General features: G+C 44.7%; 2 protein-coding genes across 11 annotated transcripts in view; one reads left to right on the top strand and one right to left on the bottom strand.

Annotated features, from left to right (window-relative positions):
• The window catches only part of FAM114A1 (family with sequence similarity 114 member A1), a 78,135-nt gene extending 59,889 nt beyond the window's left edge, over nucleotides 1–18,246 (bottom strand). The window contains exons 1-2 of one of the 2 annotated variants that reach the window (XM_015138202.3): nucleotides 18,218–18,246; nucleotides 7,670–8,025 (exon numbers count right to left, since the gene is read on the bottom strand). In XM_015138202.3, the coding sequence (XP_014993688.3) occupies nucleotides 7,670–8,017 (348 nt within the window). In that variant the 5' untranslated portion in view covers nucleotides 8,018–8,025; nucleotides 18,218–18,246. The remainder of the gene's footprint in view (nucleotides 1–7,669; nucleotides 8,026–18,217) is intronic. The other variant, XM_028848392.2, reaches the window with a different exon arrangement.
• TLR6 (toll like receptor 6) overlaps nucleotides 16,826–18,687 on the top strand; it is a 47,003-nt gene continuing 45,141 nt past the window's right edge. For 4 of the 9 annotated variants that reach the window (XM_078001435.1, XM_078001432.1, XM_015138137.3 and 1 more), the window contains exon 1: nucleotides 18,379–18,514. Coding sequence is in view for 1 of the 9 variants with exons in the window: in XM_078001436.1 (XP_077857562.1) it covers nucleotides 18,129–18,514 (386 nt within the window). In the remaining 8 variants the exon portion in view is untranslated. Of the gene's footprint in view, nucleotides 18,515–18,687 lie in introns of all 9 variants that reach the window. The other 5 variants (XR_013417108.1, XM_078001436.1, XM_078001430.1 and 2 more) reach the window with 4 other exon arrangements.

Here is an 18,687-nt window from a genome sequence, read left to right as displayed (position 1 = left end):
TGGAAATGCACCTTCCTCTTAGGTACCATAGCACCTCCACCTAAATGTCTCCTGGCCTGGGTAGGTTGGTTTTACTCTCTCCTGGCTTTTCTGGTTTTTCAGCCTTTTTCTATACAAGCGGCTTCTCTGTACAGGCTACATTTCTTTTTTTTTTTTGAGATGGAGTCTTGCTTTGTCTCCCAGGCTGGAGTGCAGTGGCGTGATCTTGTTTCACTGCAGCCTCCGCCTCCTGGGTTCAAGCGATTCTGCTGCCTCAGCCTCCTGAGTAGCTGGGATTACAGGTGCCCACCACCATGGACGGCTAATTTTTGTATTTTTAGTGGAGACGGGGTTTCACCTTGTTGGCCAGGCTGGTCTGGAACTCCTGACCTCAGGTGATCTGCCTATCTTGGCCCCCCAAAGTGCTGGGATGACAGGTGTGAGCCACTGTGCCTGGCCCAGGCTACATTTCTATACATGCTTTCTATATAGGTTACATTTAATCATGCACACGATTCCTCTATCTTGAAGCCAACAAATGAAAATCACAACATGAACAAAATGTTTCTTTCAAACTTATCTGGTGTCTGCTTCACATCTTTCTTCTTTGTCTCTTAAAAAAAGGTGCTTATAGTGGCCAGGCACTGTGGCTCATGCCTGTAATCCCAGCACTTTGGTAGGCCAAGGCGGGTGGATCACCTGAGGTTGGGAGTTCAAGACCAGCCTGGCCAACAAGGTGAAACCCCGTCTCTACTAAAAATACAAAAATTAGCCGGGTGTGGTGGTGCATGCTGTAATCCCAGCTACTCGGGAGGATGAGGCAGGAGAATCACTTGAACCCGGGAGGTGGAGGTTGTAGCGTGCCGAGATTGTGCCATTGCACTCCAGCCTGGGAGGCAGAGTGAGACTCTGTCTCAAAAAAAAAAAAGGTGCTTATCTCACCTCCCTTGTCTCTCCTCCCTCCACAGCAAGACTCCTGTGTCGCTACTTCAGGAAATCATTCTCATCAAGGTCAAGTGGCTTCCTGTTGTCAAAGCCGTGGACTCATTTTAGTCTTTTTATTATTCACTTGACCTCTCGGTAGCATCCAAACCTCATCCACTTTTCCATCTGCCTTAGCGTGTTCTATTCTGAGGGCCTATCTTCTGACTCTCACTTTTTTTCTTTTTCACCATCTTTTAGTATTATGATTTCAGTTATTTACATTAGAATGCTTCTACATGCATATTGTGACATTATGGGTGCTTCTTAGATTAACCTACAATCCAAGTGCTGTCAGCATGCCAATAAAATATGCAGAGTCCAGGGTGGTTAGCCAGCATTCTAATCAGGAAAGCCATACTTTGAGGCAGCTATTTATAGAGATTCTATTATCTGTATCTCTAGTAACATCTGATGCTTTGCCAATTACCACACTGAATTGCAAAAATGGGTTTTAATTGGTAAACATGGTGGACTATTTCTAGCATTCTCAGTATCTGAAAGGGGTTCTAGATGGTAAAAATAAAAGTATTCAAGGAACTGGCTTCGGTGGCTCACTCCTATAATCTCAGCACTTTGGGAGGCTAAAGCAGGAGGATCACTTGAGGCCAGGAGTTCAAGACCAGCCTGGGCAACATGGCAAGACCTGGTATCTACAGAAAAATTTAAAAATTTACCAGGCGTGATGGTGTGCATATGTAGTCCTATCTACTTGGTAGGTTGAGGGAAGAGGATCACTTGAATGCAAGAGTTCAAGACTGCAGTGAGCTATGATCTTGCTACTTCACGCCAGCCTGGGCAACAGAGAGAGAGAGAGACTCTATTTTTTTTTTAAAAAAGTGCGGGGCCAGGCTTTGTGGCTCATGTCTGTAATCCCAGCACCTTGGGAGGCCGTGGTGGGTAGATCATCTGAGGTCAGGAGTTCAAGACCAGCCTGGTTAACACAGTGAAACCCCATCTCTACTTAAAATACAAAAATTAGCTTGGCATGGTGGCAGATGCCAGTAGTCCCAGCTACTCTGGAGGCTGAGGCAGGAGAATCGCTTGAATCTGGGAGGCAGAGGTTGCAGTGAGACGAGATCACGCCCCTGCACTCCAGCCTGGGCGATAGAGGGAGATCCTATCTCAAATAAATAAATAAATGTAAATAAAAATTTTAAAAAGTATGCAAGATTTGTAAATAAGTATATTTTCTGTTCCTTCTAGTTTTATATGAATAGGGTGTTACAAAGGATTTTGCCCGGTGTAAATAGTCTTCCATCCATCTTTCAACTCTGGGGAATTCTGGTGACTTGATGCCAGCGATCAGGGAAGAAACCTTAGCTCTGAAATCCAGGCAGTTGCCTTGAGTAAACCTTTCATTCAAGATGGTGATCAAAGCACCTAAACAATGGGATATTCTCAAGCCTACATGAGAAAGAGTTCTCATACACCATTTTCAACTCGCTTGTTAATCACCATTTCATTTAAAAATGTCAGTGTGGTGCAATGTGATCTGAGACTTGATTTCACTTATAGAATATGGTAGTGCTGAGACTGTACTACAACTTCTTTGCTAGCTACCATAAGCTATTTAAAAAAACAAAACAAAACCCTAAGAGCTGTGCCGAACCAAATTGGCTTAGAGACAGAAACCTTCCAGGGCTGAGGGCTTGGCCTCTGTTGTTATTTATATATTAACACCTCGTCCATCTTACCCACTTCCATTACTGAAATAACCACATAGGTGCTGATAGCCTCTGAATCACCTGTCTCTCCAGATCATTTTAACCAACTGTCCACAAAAAATCTTCACTTGGATGTCCTATGGCATAATTTAATACTGAACTCAGGCTGGTGCGGTGGTTCATGCCTATAATCCCAGCACTTTGGGAGGCTGAGGTGAGAGAAGATTTTGAGCCTAGGAGTTTCAGACTGGCCTCGGCAACACAGGGAGACCCCGTCTCTACCAAAAACCAAAGACCAACTGAACTCACTATCTTCTCGATTCATTCTTCCCCATACCCCAACTAGCTCTTTCTGCGTCCTAGTGTTAGTGATTCCCAAACTCTAGTCCATAGACTGACTGCAAGAGTGTCACCTAGGGGAATTCATTAAAAATAGAGTCTCAGCTTCCACTATGATCTTGTGCCTAAGAATCTCTCAGGGTGGAAACCAGGAATCTGAATTTTTAACAGGCTCCCCACATGATTCCAATACACCACCAGATCTGGGAAGCACTGCTCTCTATGGCGGAATGGCACCTTCATCCACCTGGCTGTCCAAGCCAAAACTGGGTGTCACTGTTTAGGGAACACAGAATAGGGAACGTAGGCAGTAGGGAACACTGTCCTTTTACAGCAGGCCTAAAAGGAGAAATACTCAAACAGAACTGGAGAAAACTCTACTCATCTGGTTTAGGAGGCTAAATGCTGTCATGTCTCAGCCTGTGTCCCCTACTCCTTGTCTCTCTTGACCGCAACTTTATGGCATTTAAACATTCTGCTTTTCCTTTTTTAGGGAGAGAACTATCCATGGTGGTCCACACGCCCATGTTTTCCCGTGAGAGTACTCACAGCGTTAACATTGGGATTCATCACCTTCTGCATAATTGGCCTTATGCGTTGGTGTTGAGCAGTAGGGATGACATTTTAAAACTTCTGGGTAACCTTTCTTGGCGTTAAGAATTTAGAGGAATTTGATCTAGATTGGGTCTTTTAAGGGTTGACTGGCTAGTATATAATAAGGTCCCACAAGAGCTCTGGGAACAAATGTCACTCCCAACCAGTACTCAAGACAAACATCTTTGAATTGAGGCTGAAGACTCCTCTGACTCTTTAGGATGAATTTAAATGCTCCATCTAAAGGCTCCCTTGTGCCTGTCCTATCTACTACTAGAGGACACGTAATCATTGCTTTCATACAACCCTGCCTTCTCAACTAGACTGTCGGCATCCTGAAGATAGTTACACCACCCAGGTTTCTGGGCATAATGCATTGCATCATGATGCTGGTAGAGGCCTTAGAGAATCTGGTCCAACCTCCAATGCTGAGGACAATTTCTCATGGAGGTTGTAGAGTGGGTTCCTACAGGAGAAGGCTAAATTCAGTGGCTTCTGAGTCTGTATGTCAAAAAGGCCAAGAAAGAGAAGAAGCCCTAAAGATAGAGATAGTTTATCTGAGTGCATAAATGGTGTGGTCCTTCAAAGCAGAGGTGCCAGCCAGAAAGATGGCCTCATCCTTGACTCTGGCCACCTGCTAGTCGCAATACCCTACCTGCCAAGTTATGGTGGCCATGCTGCCTGAGGCAAATGTGAGCCTAACCATGTGGATTTTAAGGGGACCCAGACTCAGGTACTTACAAATATATATGCGTGCGTGCACACACACACACACGCACACACATTTATGCACAGTATCACAAAATCTAATGTGTCCTAGAAGTACGTCCTCAAAGTCTATTCTGCCAGTTTTCTTTTTTTAGTAAAGCAAGCATTCTCTCACAGAAACTTTTTTTTTTTGAGACGAAGTTTCGCTCTTGTTGCCCAGGCTGGAGCGCAATGGCGCAATCTCGACTCACCACAACCTCTGCCTCCCGGGTTCAAGTGATTCTCCTGCCTCAGCCTCCCGAGTAGCTGGGATTACAGGCATGCTACCACGCCCAGCTGATTTTGTATTTTTAGCAGAGATGGGGTTTCTCCGTGTTAGTCAGGCTGGTCTCGAACTCCTGACCTCAGGTGATCTGGCCACCTCGGCCTCCCAAAGTGCTGGAATTACAGGTGTGAGCCACCGTGCCCGGCCAGAAACTTTTTTAAAGGGGTGATGAGAATTTATCAGGTGTAGATGAACGTGGGGTCAAATAGGCTTTTGCACTTGGTTATTTTCCTGCAGAACCTGCCATTCCTCAGGGGCGGCCTGTGTTCAATCCAAACAACCACCTTGTAATGAACTTTAGATTCAAGAATTTGTTTTGTATAATTCACTCTGCTCTGGAGCAACAGGGAAAGAATTGTCTTCATCAATGCAAAATGAGTCCTTATGAGTATGCAGCAAGAGGCAAATAAAATAGAAAAAAATGAACAATAATCAAAGACTAGGTATAAAATTGACTTCTAATAAAAGGATAAACTACTAAGAGAGATAGTAGAATCCCCTTTCCTGGTAGGCATGTGCCACCACACCTGGCTAATTTTTGTGTTTTTAGTAGAGACGGGGTTTCACCATGTTGGCCAGGCTGGTCTCGAACTCCTGACCTCAAGTGATCCACCTGCCTTGTCTTCCCAAAGTGCTAGGATTACAGTAGTGAGCCACTGCGCCCGGCCTTACTGTGCTATCTTCATGAACAATCCTGTTATAATTATTATGTCTGAAATTGGAACGTATAATCTATCAACAGCATGTGGATTTTGAATTAGTAGAGCTTGTATAGTATAAGTCATTTTAGGTAAGAATGCTGTGGCTAAGTTATATTTTTCTTACTGTACCAAGGTATTTGTTAACAGTAACACTTAGGACAAAAATTGGGAACCATAGCCCCCTACACGAGAAAGACAGTGTGGAGGCAAAGCAGGCTCTGGAGTCAGGTCCTCACTCGGCTATTTCCTATTTGGGCTGATTCTTGACATAATCTAGTGGTCCATTTCTTCACCAATACCATGCAAACTGCCAAGCCTGCAGCTTATTAATATCCCACTTTTACTTCCTGTGCGTTTTGTGGCTGTTATTGCTATTTGTTGTTCTAAGATTAATGGATGAAAAAGTGTCCTAGTAGCCAAAAGAATGAAAGGGCCTGTCTCCAAATACTTTTGAAGTGTTATTGTAGCACTACAGCATTTTAGAGCTGGAATGATACTGAAGATCACCTACTCAAAGAATCATAAAAAGGACCTTGAAAATTCTTTATCCTAAAGTAATTATTCTCAATCCTGGCCAAACATTAGACCCACTTGGGGTACTTTAAAAAATTGCTGATGTCCAAGCCCCATTCCTGAATCAGAATCCTTGGGGTTGGGACCCTAGCATCAATATTTTCTATTCTATTCTATTCCATTATACTCTACTTTATTTTATTTATTTATTTTTTGAGATGGAGTCTCCCTCTTGTTGCCCAGGCTGGAGTGCAATGGTGTGATCTCAGCTCACTGCAGCCTTGACCACTTGGGTTCCGGTGATCTTCCTGCCTCTTCCTGAGTAGCAAGGACTACAGGTACATGCCACCATGACAGCTACTTTTTCGTATTTTTCATAGAGACAGGGTTCACCATGTTGCCCAGGCTTCAATATATTTTAAATCTCCCCCAGTGGTTGGTAACATTCAGCTAAAGTTGAGAACTTCTGATCTAGGGGCTCTTAATTATTTAGGGCATCTATAGATGGCTTCAAAGGGTCAGTGACCTCCTGAAACTCATAAACAAAATTTTGTGTATGTTTACCCTATCTGATCCAAACTCCCAGCTGGTCCTCAAATTGCTTCCATAACATCTCTACAAAATGACTGTTTGGCTTTTGTTTAAACATTTCCAGTGAAGGGAAATAAATACCTTGCCCCTGAGAAAGCCCATCGCAGACAGTTCTGAGGGTCAAACCCCTTGAGGAAAGTGGGTGTGAGGGAAGCCCAATCTTGAATACACGAGTCATAAAACATCAGTCAGAAGGATGCATCAGGGTCTTCATGTGAGAATTCTTCACTTCGTAGAGGAAGAACCTGAAGCGCAGAGACATTAGGGTGTCTGGCCCAAACTCATGGAGTTAATGATAGATGGGAAGGTGAAAGCCCAGGGCCCCTGGTTCCCTGTTTAGTTCCTGTCCCTCACGTCATGCGCAAGAGTCACCTCAAGGGGGTGATCTGTCGTGGCACACTTCAGGATGAACAGGGCTGGGCCTGGCTGAGGGAAGACCCCAATTCTGCCCTCCTGCACCCACTTTCTAGAAGGCAGTTCATCCCAGACAGGATGAGGAGAGCGGCCCGTCTCCTCCTTTCATGCGGGGCGTCTCCCACCCCTGCCTGGCCCCACATGGCTGGAGGTGAAGACTCCAGGAAAACCTTGCTGGGATAGTCTTCTTGGTGGCCCAGGTGCCAACAGAGAGATCTGGCTTATCTCATACCCTGAGAGACAGGTGCAGGCACTGAAAGGGGAGGGGTGATGAGTGCATTCTGCCTCTGTTCCCCTGGAAGGTGTTGTGTGATGATAAAACAGTGATCTGAAGGCTGAAGATCTCCACCATGGATTTGTAAGTACACATCAGATTTTAAGTGATCTTAAAGAAACATTGACTTGCTTAGGGTGGAATCAGGCTTGTTAATTATCTGGAGACATGATGTCTGATATTACAATATCTTCTATTTACAACCAAGTAGCCCAGGACAAGCTACCATCTCTAAGCCCGGTTGCCACATGTATAAGCTGGAGTTAGTAATACCCAGGTTTGAACTGCTGGTGGAGTGAATTACATAACAGATAAAGTGCCTAGCAGAGTGCCTGGCACACAGCTTGCGTCTGATAATTGGTGGCTGTTACTGTTAATAATATATTTATCAAAATGCAAATATTATGACAAATTATTTTCGTATATGTTTAATCTCACTACACAGCACATTTCTGATGACAGAGGGGATGTCACAGTACATTTTGAACTCCCAATTCCCACCTGCAGAGCTTGCTGCTAGCTCTGCACATGGTAGATATAAGCAAGAACTTAGGCCGAAGTGAACTGAATGACCCATTCTTACCGGATAATTCTGTTCTTGCAGGGGTATTTCGGATCTGGGTTCTGCCTCAAGGCTGACGGAATCAATACACTCAGCAAGTGTATCCTCAGTCACTTCTCCATTGAGAGGGGGCTCCATGGTGTTGGCATCTTGAGGCTGCACAGGGGGCCCAATGGTGGCAGCCCCTGCACCCTGCACAGCTGCCTTTTCATGCCCCTCCCCTCTGGGGTCAGCTGGTGTTGGCTCATGTGAAATTGCAGCTGAATCACAATGCACTTCTGCATCTTCAGGTAAAGAATCACTATTAGGCATCTCAGTAACTTCCGCTTTGTCTCCAGTGGCTAAGGTGTCGCCAGCATCATCAGACATTTTAATATCTGTCAACACAATTACAAACACCTCATGCTTTCATCGGATTGTTAAGCTTCAATTCAAAGCCCTGGATAAAAAATCTGGTAGGGGCAAACTTTTTTTTTTTTGAGATGGAGTTTCACTCTTGCTGCCCAGGCTGGAGTGCAATGGCACGATCTTGGCTCACTGCAACCTCCGCCTCCCGGGTTCAAGCGATTCTCCTGCCTCAGCCTCCCAAATAGCTGGGATTACAGGCATGTGCCCCCACACCTGGCTTATTTTGTGTTTTTAGTAGAAACGGGGTTTTCCATGTTGGTCAGGCTGGTCTCAAACTCCTGACCTCAGGTGATCCACCTGCCTCATCTTCCCAAAGTGCTAGGATTACAGGCATGAGCCACTGCGCCTGACTGGGGCAAACTTTTTTTTAACCAATACTCTATGTAACCTTGTGGGAGACCAAATAATGCAGGGGTCCCCAACCCTGCATTATTCCCCGTATCAGTCCATGGCCTGTTAGGAACCAAGCAGAGGGTGAGTAGCGGGTGAGTGAGCACAGCTTCCTCTGTATTTACAGCTGCTCCCCATCGCTCGCATTATCACCTGAACTCCGCCTCCTGTCAGATCAGTGGTGGTATTAGATTCTCATAGGAGCATGAACCCTATTGTGAACTGCACGTTTGAGGGATCTAGGCTGTGCACTCTTATGAGAATCTAATGCCTGATGATCTGTCTCCCATCACCCCCAGATGTGAGCATCTAGTTGCAGGGAAACAAGCTCAGGGCTCCCACTGATTCCACCTTTTGGTGAGTTGTATAATTATTTCATTATATATTACAATGTAATAATAACAGAAATAAAGTACATGATAAATGTAAAGTGCTTGAATCATCCCGAAACCATCTCCCCCCACACCCTTTCCACTGATCTGTGGGAAAACTGTCTTCCACAAAACTAGTTCCTGGTGCCAAAAAGGTTGGGGACTATTGGAATAATGAATGGCCCCCAAGATAACCATATCCCAATTCCTGGAACGTGTGTTACCTTACATAACAAAAGGGATCCTGCAGATGTGAGTAAGTTAAGGATCTGGAGACGAGGGGATTATTTTAGATTATCTGAGTTGGCCTTAAATGTAATTGCAAGTGTCCTTATTATACGGAGGCAGAGGGAGACTTGACTACAAAGAGGAAAAGGTGATGTGTTGACAGAAGCAGAAGCTGGAGTGACACACTTCGAAGATGAAGGAAGGGGCCCCAAAGCCAAGGAATATGGGTGGCCACCAGAAACTAGAAAGGAAAAGGAAACCATCCTCCCCTCAGAGACTCTAGAAGGAACCAGGCTGCCAGCAACTTGACTTTAGCCCATAGACACTGATTTCAGACTTCTGACCTCCAGAACTCCAAGAGAATAAGTCTGTGTTGGCAAATGCCACAAAGTTAGTTGTAATTTGTCACAGCAGCAATAGGAAGCTAACACAAACCTACAGTGCTATCTTTAAACTTTCCTGGAGCTCTTACTTGGCATGAAGGACTATGCCGATGGGAACTAAGAGTATTACCTGTATCTTTAAAATTATTGAATCTGGCTTTATTAATTATATTTGTAGCAATAATGAGAATAAGCATAAGAAAGCAGGGCGTAATGGCTCACACCTGTAATCCCAGCACTTTGGTAGGCTGAGGTGGGTGGATCACATGAGGCCAGGAGTTCAAGACCAGCCAAGGCCAACATGGTGAAACTCTGTCTCTACTAAAAATACAAACATAAGCTGGCCGTGGTGGCACGCACCTGTAGTCCCAGCTACTTAGGAGGCTGAGGCACAATAATGGCTTGAACCTAGTGGGGGGAGGCTGTAGTGAGCTGAGATCATGTCACTGCACTCCAGCCTGGGTGACAGAGTGAGACTCTGTCTCCAAAAAAAAAAAAAAAAAAAAAAAAAAGTCTAGAAAATACCTGAGCACTTATCAAAAAACGACTTGCCATTTAGTTTTGCAACGTCTTTGTCAGAAATTCACAGTGAGAAAGAGACCTGTATACACACAGTATGCCTTACTGGGGACCAGTTGATGAAGGCCTAGACAATGGATAGTCAAGGATAAACTTGAAGGGTAAGAAGTGAGGTAGAAACCATATAAGGAATGTAGCCATTAAAGCTACATTTTGAAGCTTACAAATTATTGATACCATGTCGAGCAGCACTATTCAATGGAACTGTCAGTGGTAATAAAAATGTTCTGTCTCAACAAACTAAGCATTGAAGGGACATATTTCAAAGTAATAAAGTAATAAGAGACTTTTATGACAAACCCACAGCTACCATCATACTGAAGGGACAAAAGCTGGAAGCATTCCCCTTAGGAACCAGAACAAGATGAGGATACCCACTCTCACCACTTCTATTCAACACAACGGTGGAAGTCCTAGACAGAGCAATCAGGCAAGAGAAAGAAATAAAATAGGAAGAGAGGAAAACAAACTATCTTTGCAGGTGATATGATTCTACACCTAGAAAATCCCATAGTCTCTGCCCAAAAGCTCCTAGATCTGATAAACAGCTTCAGCAAACTTTCAAGATACAAAATCAATGTACAAAAATCAGTAGCATTTCTATACACCAATAACGTCCAAGCTGAGGGCCAAATCAAGAATGCAATTCCATTCACAATAGCCACAAATAGAATAAAATACATAGGAATACAGCTAATCAGGGAGATGAAAGAGCTCCACAATGATAATTACAAAACGCTGCTCAAAGAAATCAGAGATGACACAAATGAAAAAACTTTCCATGCTCATGGATAGGAAGAATCATTATTGTTAAAACCCAAAGCAATGTACAGATTCAATGCTATTCTTATCAAACTACCAATGATGCTTTTCACAGAATTAGAAAAAAATATTCTAAAATTCATGTGGAACCAAAAAATAGCCCAAATAGCTAACGCATTCCTAAGCAAAAAGGACAAAGCTGGAGGCATCACACCACCCAACTTCAAACTACGCTACAAGGTTATAGTAACCAAAATACCATGGTACTGGCACAAAAACAAAACACATAAGCCAATAGAACAGAATAGAGAACTCTGAAATAAAGCCACACACCTCAACCATCTGATCTTTGGCAAAGCCAACAATAACAAACAATGGGGAAAGGACTCCCTATTCAATAAATGGTGCTGGGATAACTGGCCAGCCGTATGCAGAAGATTGAAACTGGACCCCTTCCTTACACCATATACAAAAATCAACTCAAGATGGACTAAAGACTTAAATGTAAAACCAAAACCTACAAAAACTCTGGAAGAAAACCTAGGAACCTAGGAAATACTATAGCCTGGATATCGGCCCTGGCAAAGAGTTCATGACAAAGACTCCAAAAGCAATTGCAACAAGACCAAAAATTGACAAGTGGGAGCTAATTAAACAAAAGAGCTTCTACACAGCAAAAGAAACTATCAACAGAGTAAATGGACAACCTACATAATGGCAGAAAATATTTGCAGCTATGCATGTGACAAAGGTCTAATATCCAGAATCCGTAAGGAACTTAAATCAACAAGCAAAAACAAACAAACAAACAAACAAACAAAAAAAAACAAAATAAAAACCATGAAAAAATGGGCAAATGACATAAACAGGTACTTCTCAAAAGAAAACACATAGGTGGCCAACAAACACATGAAAAAATGTGTAACACCACTAATCATTAGAGAAATGCAAATAAAAACCATAATGAGATACCATCTCACACACAGATTTTCCCAATAACTCAGAGCTGTCATTAACCACACTTTCACCCTCTCAAGAATATATATTATCAACAGCTATCATTTATTGAGTGCTTACTGTATCCATGCTTTTAAAATGTATTATCTCCTGTGAGTTGAATGTTATCAGCTCCCTTTTACAGACAAGGACACTGAAGCTCAGAAGTCACACTTTTAGTAAATCATACATTTGAAATTTGAGCCCATGTCTGACTTTGAGACTGAACCACATCAGAGCCCTATCAGCAATGCCATCCGCCTCTGTTCTTACATTCAGTCAGTGGCCAAATCCTAGAGGCTCTTTATTGAGAATCCATCTGCATTCTTTTACTCCTATTCTCACGGCAAGGTCCTCATTATGGTTGATGATGACTATTTGAGTATTGGGTTCCCTTGTTCACTGTAGCTCTTCCCCTTACTTTCCATCCTTCACCTCACGGCTCTAATTACATGGCTCTCCTGCTCACACATCCTCAGGAGCTCCCCCTTCCTCTCCCTCCTGAAATGAGGCCACATGCTTCAGCTGGTATCCAGGGACCTCTGTGCTCTGATCCCACCAGGTTTACCTCCCACATTTTCCTAGAAAACCTTAAATGAGACAGTGTAAATACCTGTGCAATGCCTGGCACATCCACAAGAGACACTCAGGGGGCTGTTGGTTCCATATGTTGTTCTTTTGCACACTGAAGGCTCAGTTAAAAACCGCCTTCTCCATTCTTTGTTCCTCCAGGTTGAACATTTTCCTCCTGAACCCTTCTGAGGGTATTTTGTGTTTATCTTACTTTAGACAATTAAAGTCCTCTTTGATTAGAGTTGCTTCAGTTTTTCCTATGATTTGTAAATTCTATAAAGACAAAGACCTTCCTTGTTTTGTATTCATATTCTACATAGTACTTGGCATAGCTTCCTGTGCATAGTAGGAAGCTCAACAAATATGCCTGTTGAGTTATATTAATATTTGTGTAAAGACACTCAGGAGCTTTCTTACAGCAGATGGTTCCAAATGACTTGACATTTCCGTATTGTCTTTCTTTTTTCCCTTCACCTCCCAGTTAATTGAGTTACAATGTATTTGTATAAGCAAAAATATCTGCCAGACCTTGAATTCAGTGATAACATTCCTGTAAACAAGTCTACATGTAAGAATGGCAAAGAATGCAAACTTCCCTCGAGCTGGTATACAAAGTTTAGGATATTCAAGGTTGCCCGTGGGCTGTCAAGGAGCCAGGTTCAAGCCTAACTGAAATAGCAAACAATGATAGAAACCCACTGCATAGAGAAGGGGTAGTATTGTGGGTGGTTTATGGGAGGTGAGTAGAATTGATGGGGGCTGCTAAAAAGGCTGTTGTCATTTGGAAGTTTATAAAATCTTTGTGAAAACTTCTCTCTGAATCAGGGCTAGCCTAGGACAAGGTGTTGGCAAACCACAGTCTGCTGGCCAAATTTTGTCCTCTGCCTGTTTTTGTAAACAGTTTTATTGGACCAGATATACACCCTTTGTTTACATATGGGACCGTGGTGGTTTCTCTGGCACTACAATAGCGGAGTTGAGTCGTTGCAGCGCAGGCCATATGGCCTGCAAAGTCAAAAAGCCTAAAATATGTACTATTTGGCCTGTTTCCGAAAATGTTTGCTTACCCATGGCCTAGGACTTCGCTTGATTGCCATGGCCTAAAGATTTCCCTGTCTTTATTATCCTCACATGAGTCCTAGTGACACAAGAATGAGGAGAGTGGGTTCATGGATAAATGATACCTTGCCATCACTTTTATTCTCATTTTTCAAATCAGTAGATGGTAGACATTGTCTGATCTTTTTATTTCTTTGTAAGGTGATTTGAAAATTCTTATTATTAATCTGGATTATTAAGAAGTCCCAAACTATTTCACTTTTCTATAAGCAGGAACATCAGAATAAATCTGGCTGGGATAAACACTTATGGGTAAATAAAAACCATTATGAATACCTGAATGTACAAGCCTTGTCCTCAAGTGTTGTTATCTTGTTCATGAAGTGTCCTACAATAGTTTAGCATATACTATGTGACACGTGCATGTTAACTTAGTTTTAATTTATGCCCTAAGGGTGGATGGATGACATCTGAAGTGCCTTATTCAGGAATATACTATCCAGGGGTCTTTAGTAAGCCCTTAAAAATCTGTAATGAGGTGTCCACCTCTTTTTAGAGGGTTCAACTACCGTCTTCTCTGATGGGCACCTCAGGGTATGCTAATTAGCATAAAGGATATGAGAAATAATTTTTCACCGGTGACATGAAAGATGCCTCAGATATGTGGATCGGCAAGAAATAGCGTATAGGTGCCTTCTCTGCTTCTACAGCTAAGATATGAGATTGCACTGAATCCAGCAGCTGACTTACCCTTTGGAGTAGGGTTCTTCTAGGGCCTCTAGCTGAATGCAGGACTCCAAACCTGAAGGTGACTAGAAGCTTAGCTGAGTCCTGCCTCTAGAACACAGGCCTAAAAGGACAGTGAGCTAGGACTTCCTTGAGCTTATAAGAACAGACTGGTTAACTAAGCCTGTTTGCTAATACATGTGTGGGTTTATGGCAGAATTCCATCAGTGAACTTGGATTCCTGGGAATTTAGCTCTTGGTAGGGAAGTTGCAGAGGAGGAAATCTATAGCCCTTACCTATGTCTGATGGCCAAATTGCCTTAGGTCAGTTTATCCCAAATGTAGAAAAAGTGCTGCAATAAAACTCTTCTCTGTGGCTGCTCTACATTCAACCAACACAAACCATCCCTTCAGAAATACCCCAGAAACTCAGCTGTAAGATGTTAAACAGGCATTGTTAAAAAATATTTATGGATTATTATTTAAAATATTTATGGATTATTGTTTAAAATATTTATGGATAATTTATAAATTTTAGAAATTCTAGATCTTTATATCTGTTAAATTTAAAAATGGTCATCGGTCAGGCACAGTGGCTCACATCCCAGCACTTTGGGAGGCCAAGGTAAGCGGATCACTTGAGGCCAGAGTTCCAGACCAGCCTGGCCGGCAGAGTGAAATCCTGTCTCTACCAAAAATACAAAAAAAATTAGCTGGGCATGGTGGCATGTGCCTGTAATCCCAGCTACTCTGCAGGCTGAGGCATAAGAATTGCTTGAACCTGGGGGGCAGAAGCTGCAGTGAGCCAAGATCGTGCCACTGCACTCCAGCCTGGGTGACACAGTAAGACCCCGACTCAAAAAAAAAAAAAAAAAAAAAAAAGCCCTAATTCAATTTCTAATTGTTAAAAAAAAAAAAAAAAAAAAAAAAAAAAAAAAAAAAAGAAAGGGTCATGCAAGATCAGCCCTATTTCAATTTCTCATTTTTTGTTTGGTTGTTCTGGTAGACCTTTATTGACTGTGGATGCTATCATGATGGGGGAAATGTAATCATTTTTCAGACTGTACCCTTTTGTATGAAACCACTAGAAACTGCGTGTTTGAAATACACAACTGTTTCTGAGCAGGGGCTGCTGGAATCCACCAGGATTACAGTCGTGACAGGCACTGTGTTTCCTGGGACACTTTCCATCTCCATCTGGGTGTTTCAAAAGCCAGACTTAGAAACCTTTCCTGATTTATGGTTAGGAAGATTGATCACTGTAGCCATGTCTCGTGGCCTGGAGGCTAAGGAGACTCAACCCACAGCAACAAGGAGGCTGCTTCAGGAAACTCTAAGGAGAGGAAGGGTCACATATAAAGAAGCCTTTGTGGGCTGGGAATAAGTTAGTTTTTCATGAGTAAATTCATTCATCACCGAAAATGCTCCCAGTACTATACGAGGTATTGAAGCAGCAACATCCCAGCTCCAAAAATAAGTATAAAAAAAGTATGGTCACTATCCTTCAGAAATGAATCATCTGTTTGAGGAGTTAACACAAAACAGTTAAAAAGTGATGCAAAACAGCACAGCAAATCAAGGACAGATGTGCCTGAACTAGACTGACCCTGTGCAAAGGAGAACCTTGAAAGTGTCTTTGAAGTGGTAATTCAAGCCTGGTGGGATGAGAGCATGTGCAAATGTCCAAGCATTAGGGATGGACTCTAGCGATTCAGGACAGGTGTCTGAGAGGCCAGGACACGAGGCTGCGTGGAGAATAATGAGAGGTGAGAGCAATGGTATTCAGAGATGGGAAGAGTTGTGCCCTGCAGGCGTTAAGAGATGTGGCCTGTGGTCCCAGCATCCCTTTGTGGGCACAGAACTTGCTCATCCTCACTGCGCTTACACCTGCTCCTCTGTAAAGCTAGGATGGACAAACTGATTTGGATGCTTTTTTTCCAAACCCCACCTGCAGGACTGGGGCAAGTCTGTGATGATAGAGAAAAATGAGGACAAGATCGCAAGTTTTTCATAAATCTAAATTTATTAAATGTAAAAGACTGCCTTCATCTTGCAAGTTTAGCCTTTGTGCTTTTTCTTGGTATTGAAATGCCTTTCATTTTATGAAATAGTAGTGACAGTAGATGGATTTTTTTAAAAAATGGCCTCAGTTGGCAGCATAAAAATTTGGTTAGCATGATATCCTGTGTGAGGTCATCTCCCCCAGTTAAAAAAAAAAAAAAGTGTTGGTCAGCGAAGGACCAGGAATAAAATCTCTGTATGAGAGGCTCTTAATCAGGTTGTAACAGTTTGTGTGAGTTTGTATAAGGCTTGACAAGTCTATGTACCCAGGCTTCAGCCTATTCTCTGTGTGACTGCCAGGCATTTTTGGACCTACTTCCTCCCCTGTTTAAAAACCATTAGGTGTAAATATCTTTGCACTTCCCATCATAATCCAGCTCCAATCTCTCTCCACCTCTTGCAACTCTCAGTGCCCTCCACTCCTGCCTCACCAGTCTTTTCTCCATTCCCCGTAACTCTTCACACCTCCCTGCCTTTGCTTACGTTGGTTCCTCTGCCCTGGTGCTGCCCTTCCTCCAGCTGCCTGGCAAACTCCTATTCCTCTAGATACCCAATGTCTAATGTTCTCTTTCATTGTGAATTTTTCCTTAATCTGCCCCACTCCTTCCAGTGAAATAACTGCTCCCTCTTCTACGTTTTTGGCACTTTGCACAGATTTCTATTGCATGTATTTATGGAGTATTTACTTCTGCCATTCTGTCCTCCAAGACTATGACCAACAGCATCTAGGTTCGTTTCTGTCCCTCAGATATTTACTGGATTGAAATATATTGTGTTCGATATTAATAAAAGAGAAACCAAGTTTGAGATAAGCCTGGTCAAATAAAGAAAGACAAGTTTACTTTTATGGTCTGAATCGCTCAGATTCAAGAAGGCCCCCTCCCACCCTCAAATTCCTTCTGCATTGGCTCACTTGTGCCTCAAATCCATCCCTAAAGTCTCATTCCTTCACTTAAAGGTTACAATGTAAGAAGTTTATCAGATTATTTCCCAAGCTCAGGCTTGATGGAAGAACGGAGGGAGGGGACACAGGCATAGGAGTGAGGTAGAGAAGCAGCCACTGGGCTGCAGAGAGGGCAAAAGAGGCTCCGAGGATAGAGGCTGTCTCATTCTCAGTTGTCACAGGTTGGCTGAGGTCACAGGGAGTTCAGAGGACACTGATTTAAAAAGCCACCTGCTTGTGTCCTTCAAGATGTTTAGGACGGGAACGGATGGGGTCAGCAGGGCATAGCTAATGCTCTCAGCCCGTGGATAGATGTCTTCCTACTTAGGAAAGGGCAGTGACGTTGAGGCGCCTGGTCTGAGGTGCCTGGAAATACTCACCGGATGGCAGGGGCGAGGGCTAGCTGACTGGTTGGAGGGGGCCTGGGGAGCTGGGGTAGGGAATGGGACTCATCCCGGGGGCTGCGAATGGAGGCGGTGCCTGTTTAGAGTGTTGGCTGGACTGGAAGAGCAGGCAGGGCGTGGGTCGGCTGCTGGAGGACGGGTAAGGCGAGGGAGCGGGGAGGTCAAGGCCTGAGCTCCCTGTGCCAAGGCCGAGGGCAGGCGCACCCTGGGAAAAGGCCTCTGTCTTACAGGGACCTGCTCCCTCCGTGCCCGGGCTGGGGGGCCCTGCAGCCCGCCTCTGACTTGGCCCTGAGCCACTGAGGCACTTTTCCAGACTTGCTTGGTGCCAGGACTGGATAGTTTGGGAGATCCAGGCAGGCTCCGTGGAGGTTCACGCCGGCCGAGGGGGCAGACCCTGAGTGTGGGCGTGTGGGTGTGTGCATGAGCGTGGACCCGGAGCGACACACACTCACACACACACACTCACACGCCCGCACCCACGCAGGGCCCTCGGCCGCGCCACCCCGGACCCTCACCCCAGAGCCAGGTCCTCCCTGACCGCGGCTTCTCACTAACGCAGAGGGCAGGATTCGTGGGTCCCAGACGAGGCGCCACAGTATGGTGTTCCCACCACCCCGGGGCGGCCGCCCCCGCGCTCGCCCGCCCCCCGGGGAAGGGGATGGGGACAGGTTGCCCGGGGCTCTTACCGCTCAGGCGGCCGAGTACGCGCGGGAGTGCCCGGTGGGTCCCGCCCCGCCACGTCTGCAGGGCCGGCGGGGACGCGGCCGGAGGGCGGGCGGGGAGCGGGCAGGGGGCGGGCGGCTGGAGAGGGGGCCCCGCCCCGCCTGCGCCCCGCCCCACGGGGAGCGCCGCGGGGACGCCCGGCCACCCCCACGCTGCGAGGGGCAGGGCCCGCGCTGGGCGAGCCTCCTGGAAACTTGGTTTGTCCCACCCCTGTGCCAGCGCAGAGAACCGGAGCGCGCCCCCTGTCCAACCGAGGGCGGGTGAGTCTTGGGGTTCGCCAGATCCCTTTCCTTAAAAGCGCTTGGAAAACCCCCGCCGTGTCACTGGGAAGAGGTCGCGCAAGTTCAGCTAAAGTTTGAGCTCCTGATTCTGCGTTAAGCAGCACTCCCTTGCCCTGTCCATGGGAGTGTGATAGATTTAAAACAAACAAACC

The sequence above is a fragment of the Macaca mulatta genome, chromosome 5 (assembly GCF_049350105.2).
Source record: "Macaca mulatta isolate MMU2019108-1 chromosome 5, T2T-MMU8v2.0, whole genome shotgun sequence".
NCBI lineage: Eukaryota > Metazoa > Chordata > Mammalia > Primates > Cercopithecidae > Macaca > Macaca mulatta.
Note: the sequence above shows the minus strand (reverse complement) of the source record. Positions and strands in the feature narration are given on the sequence as shown.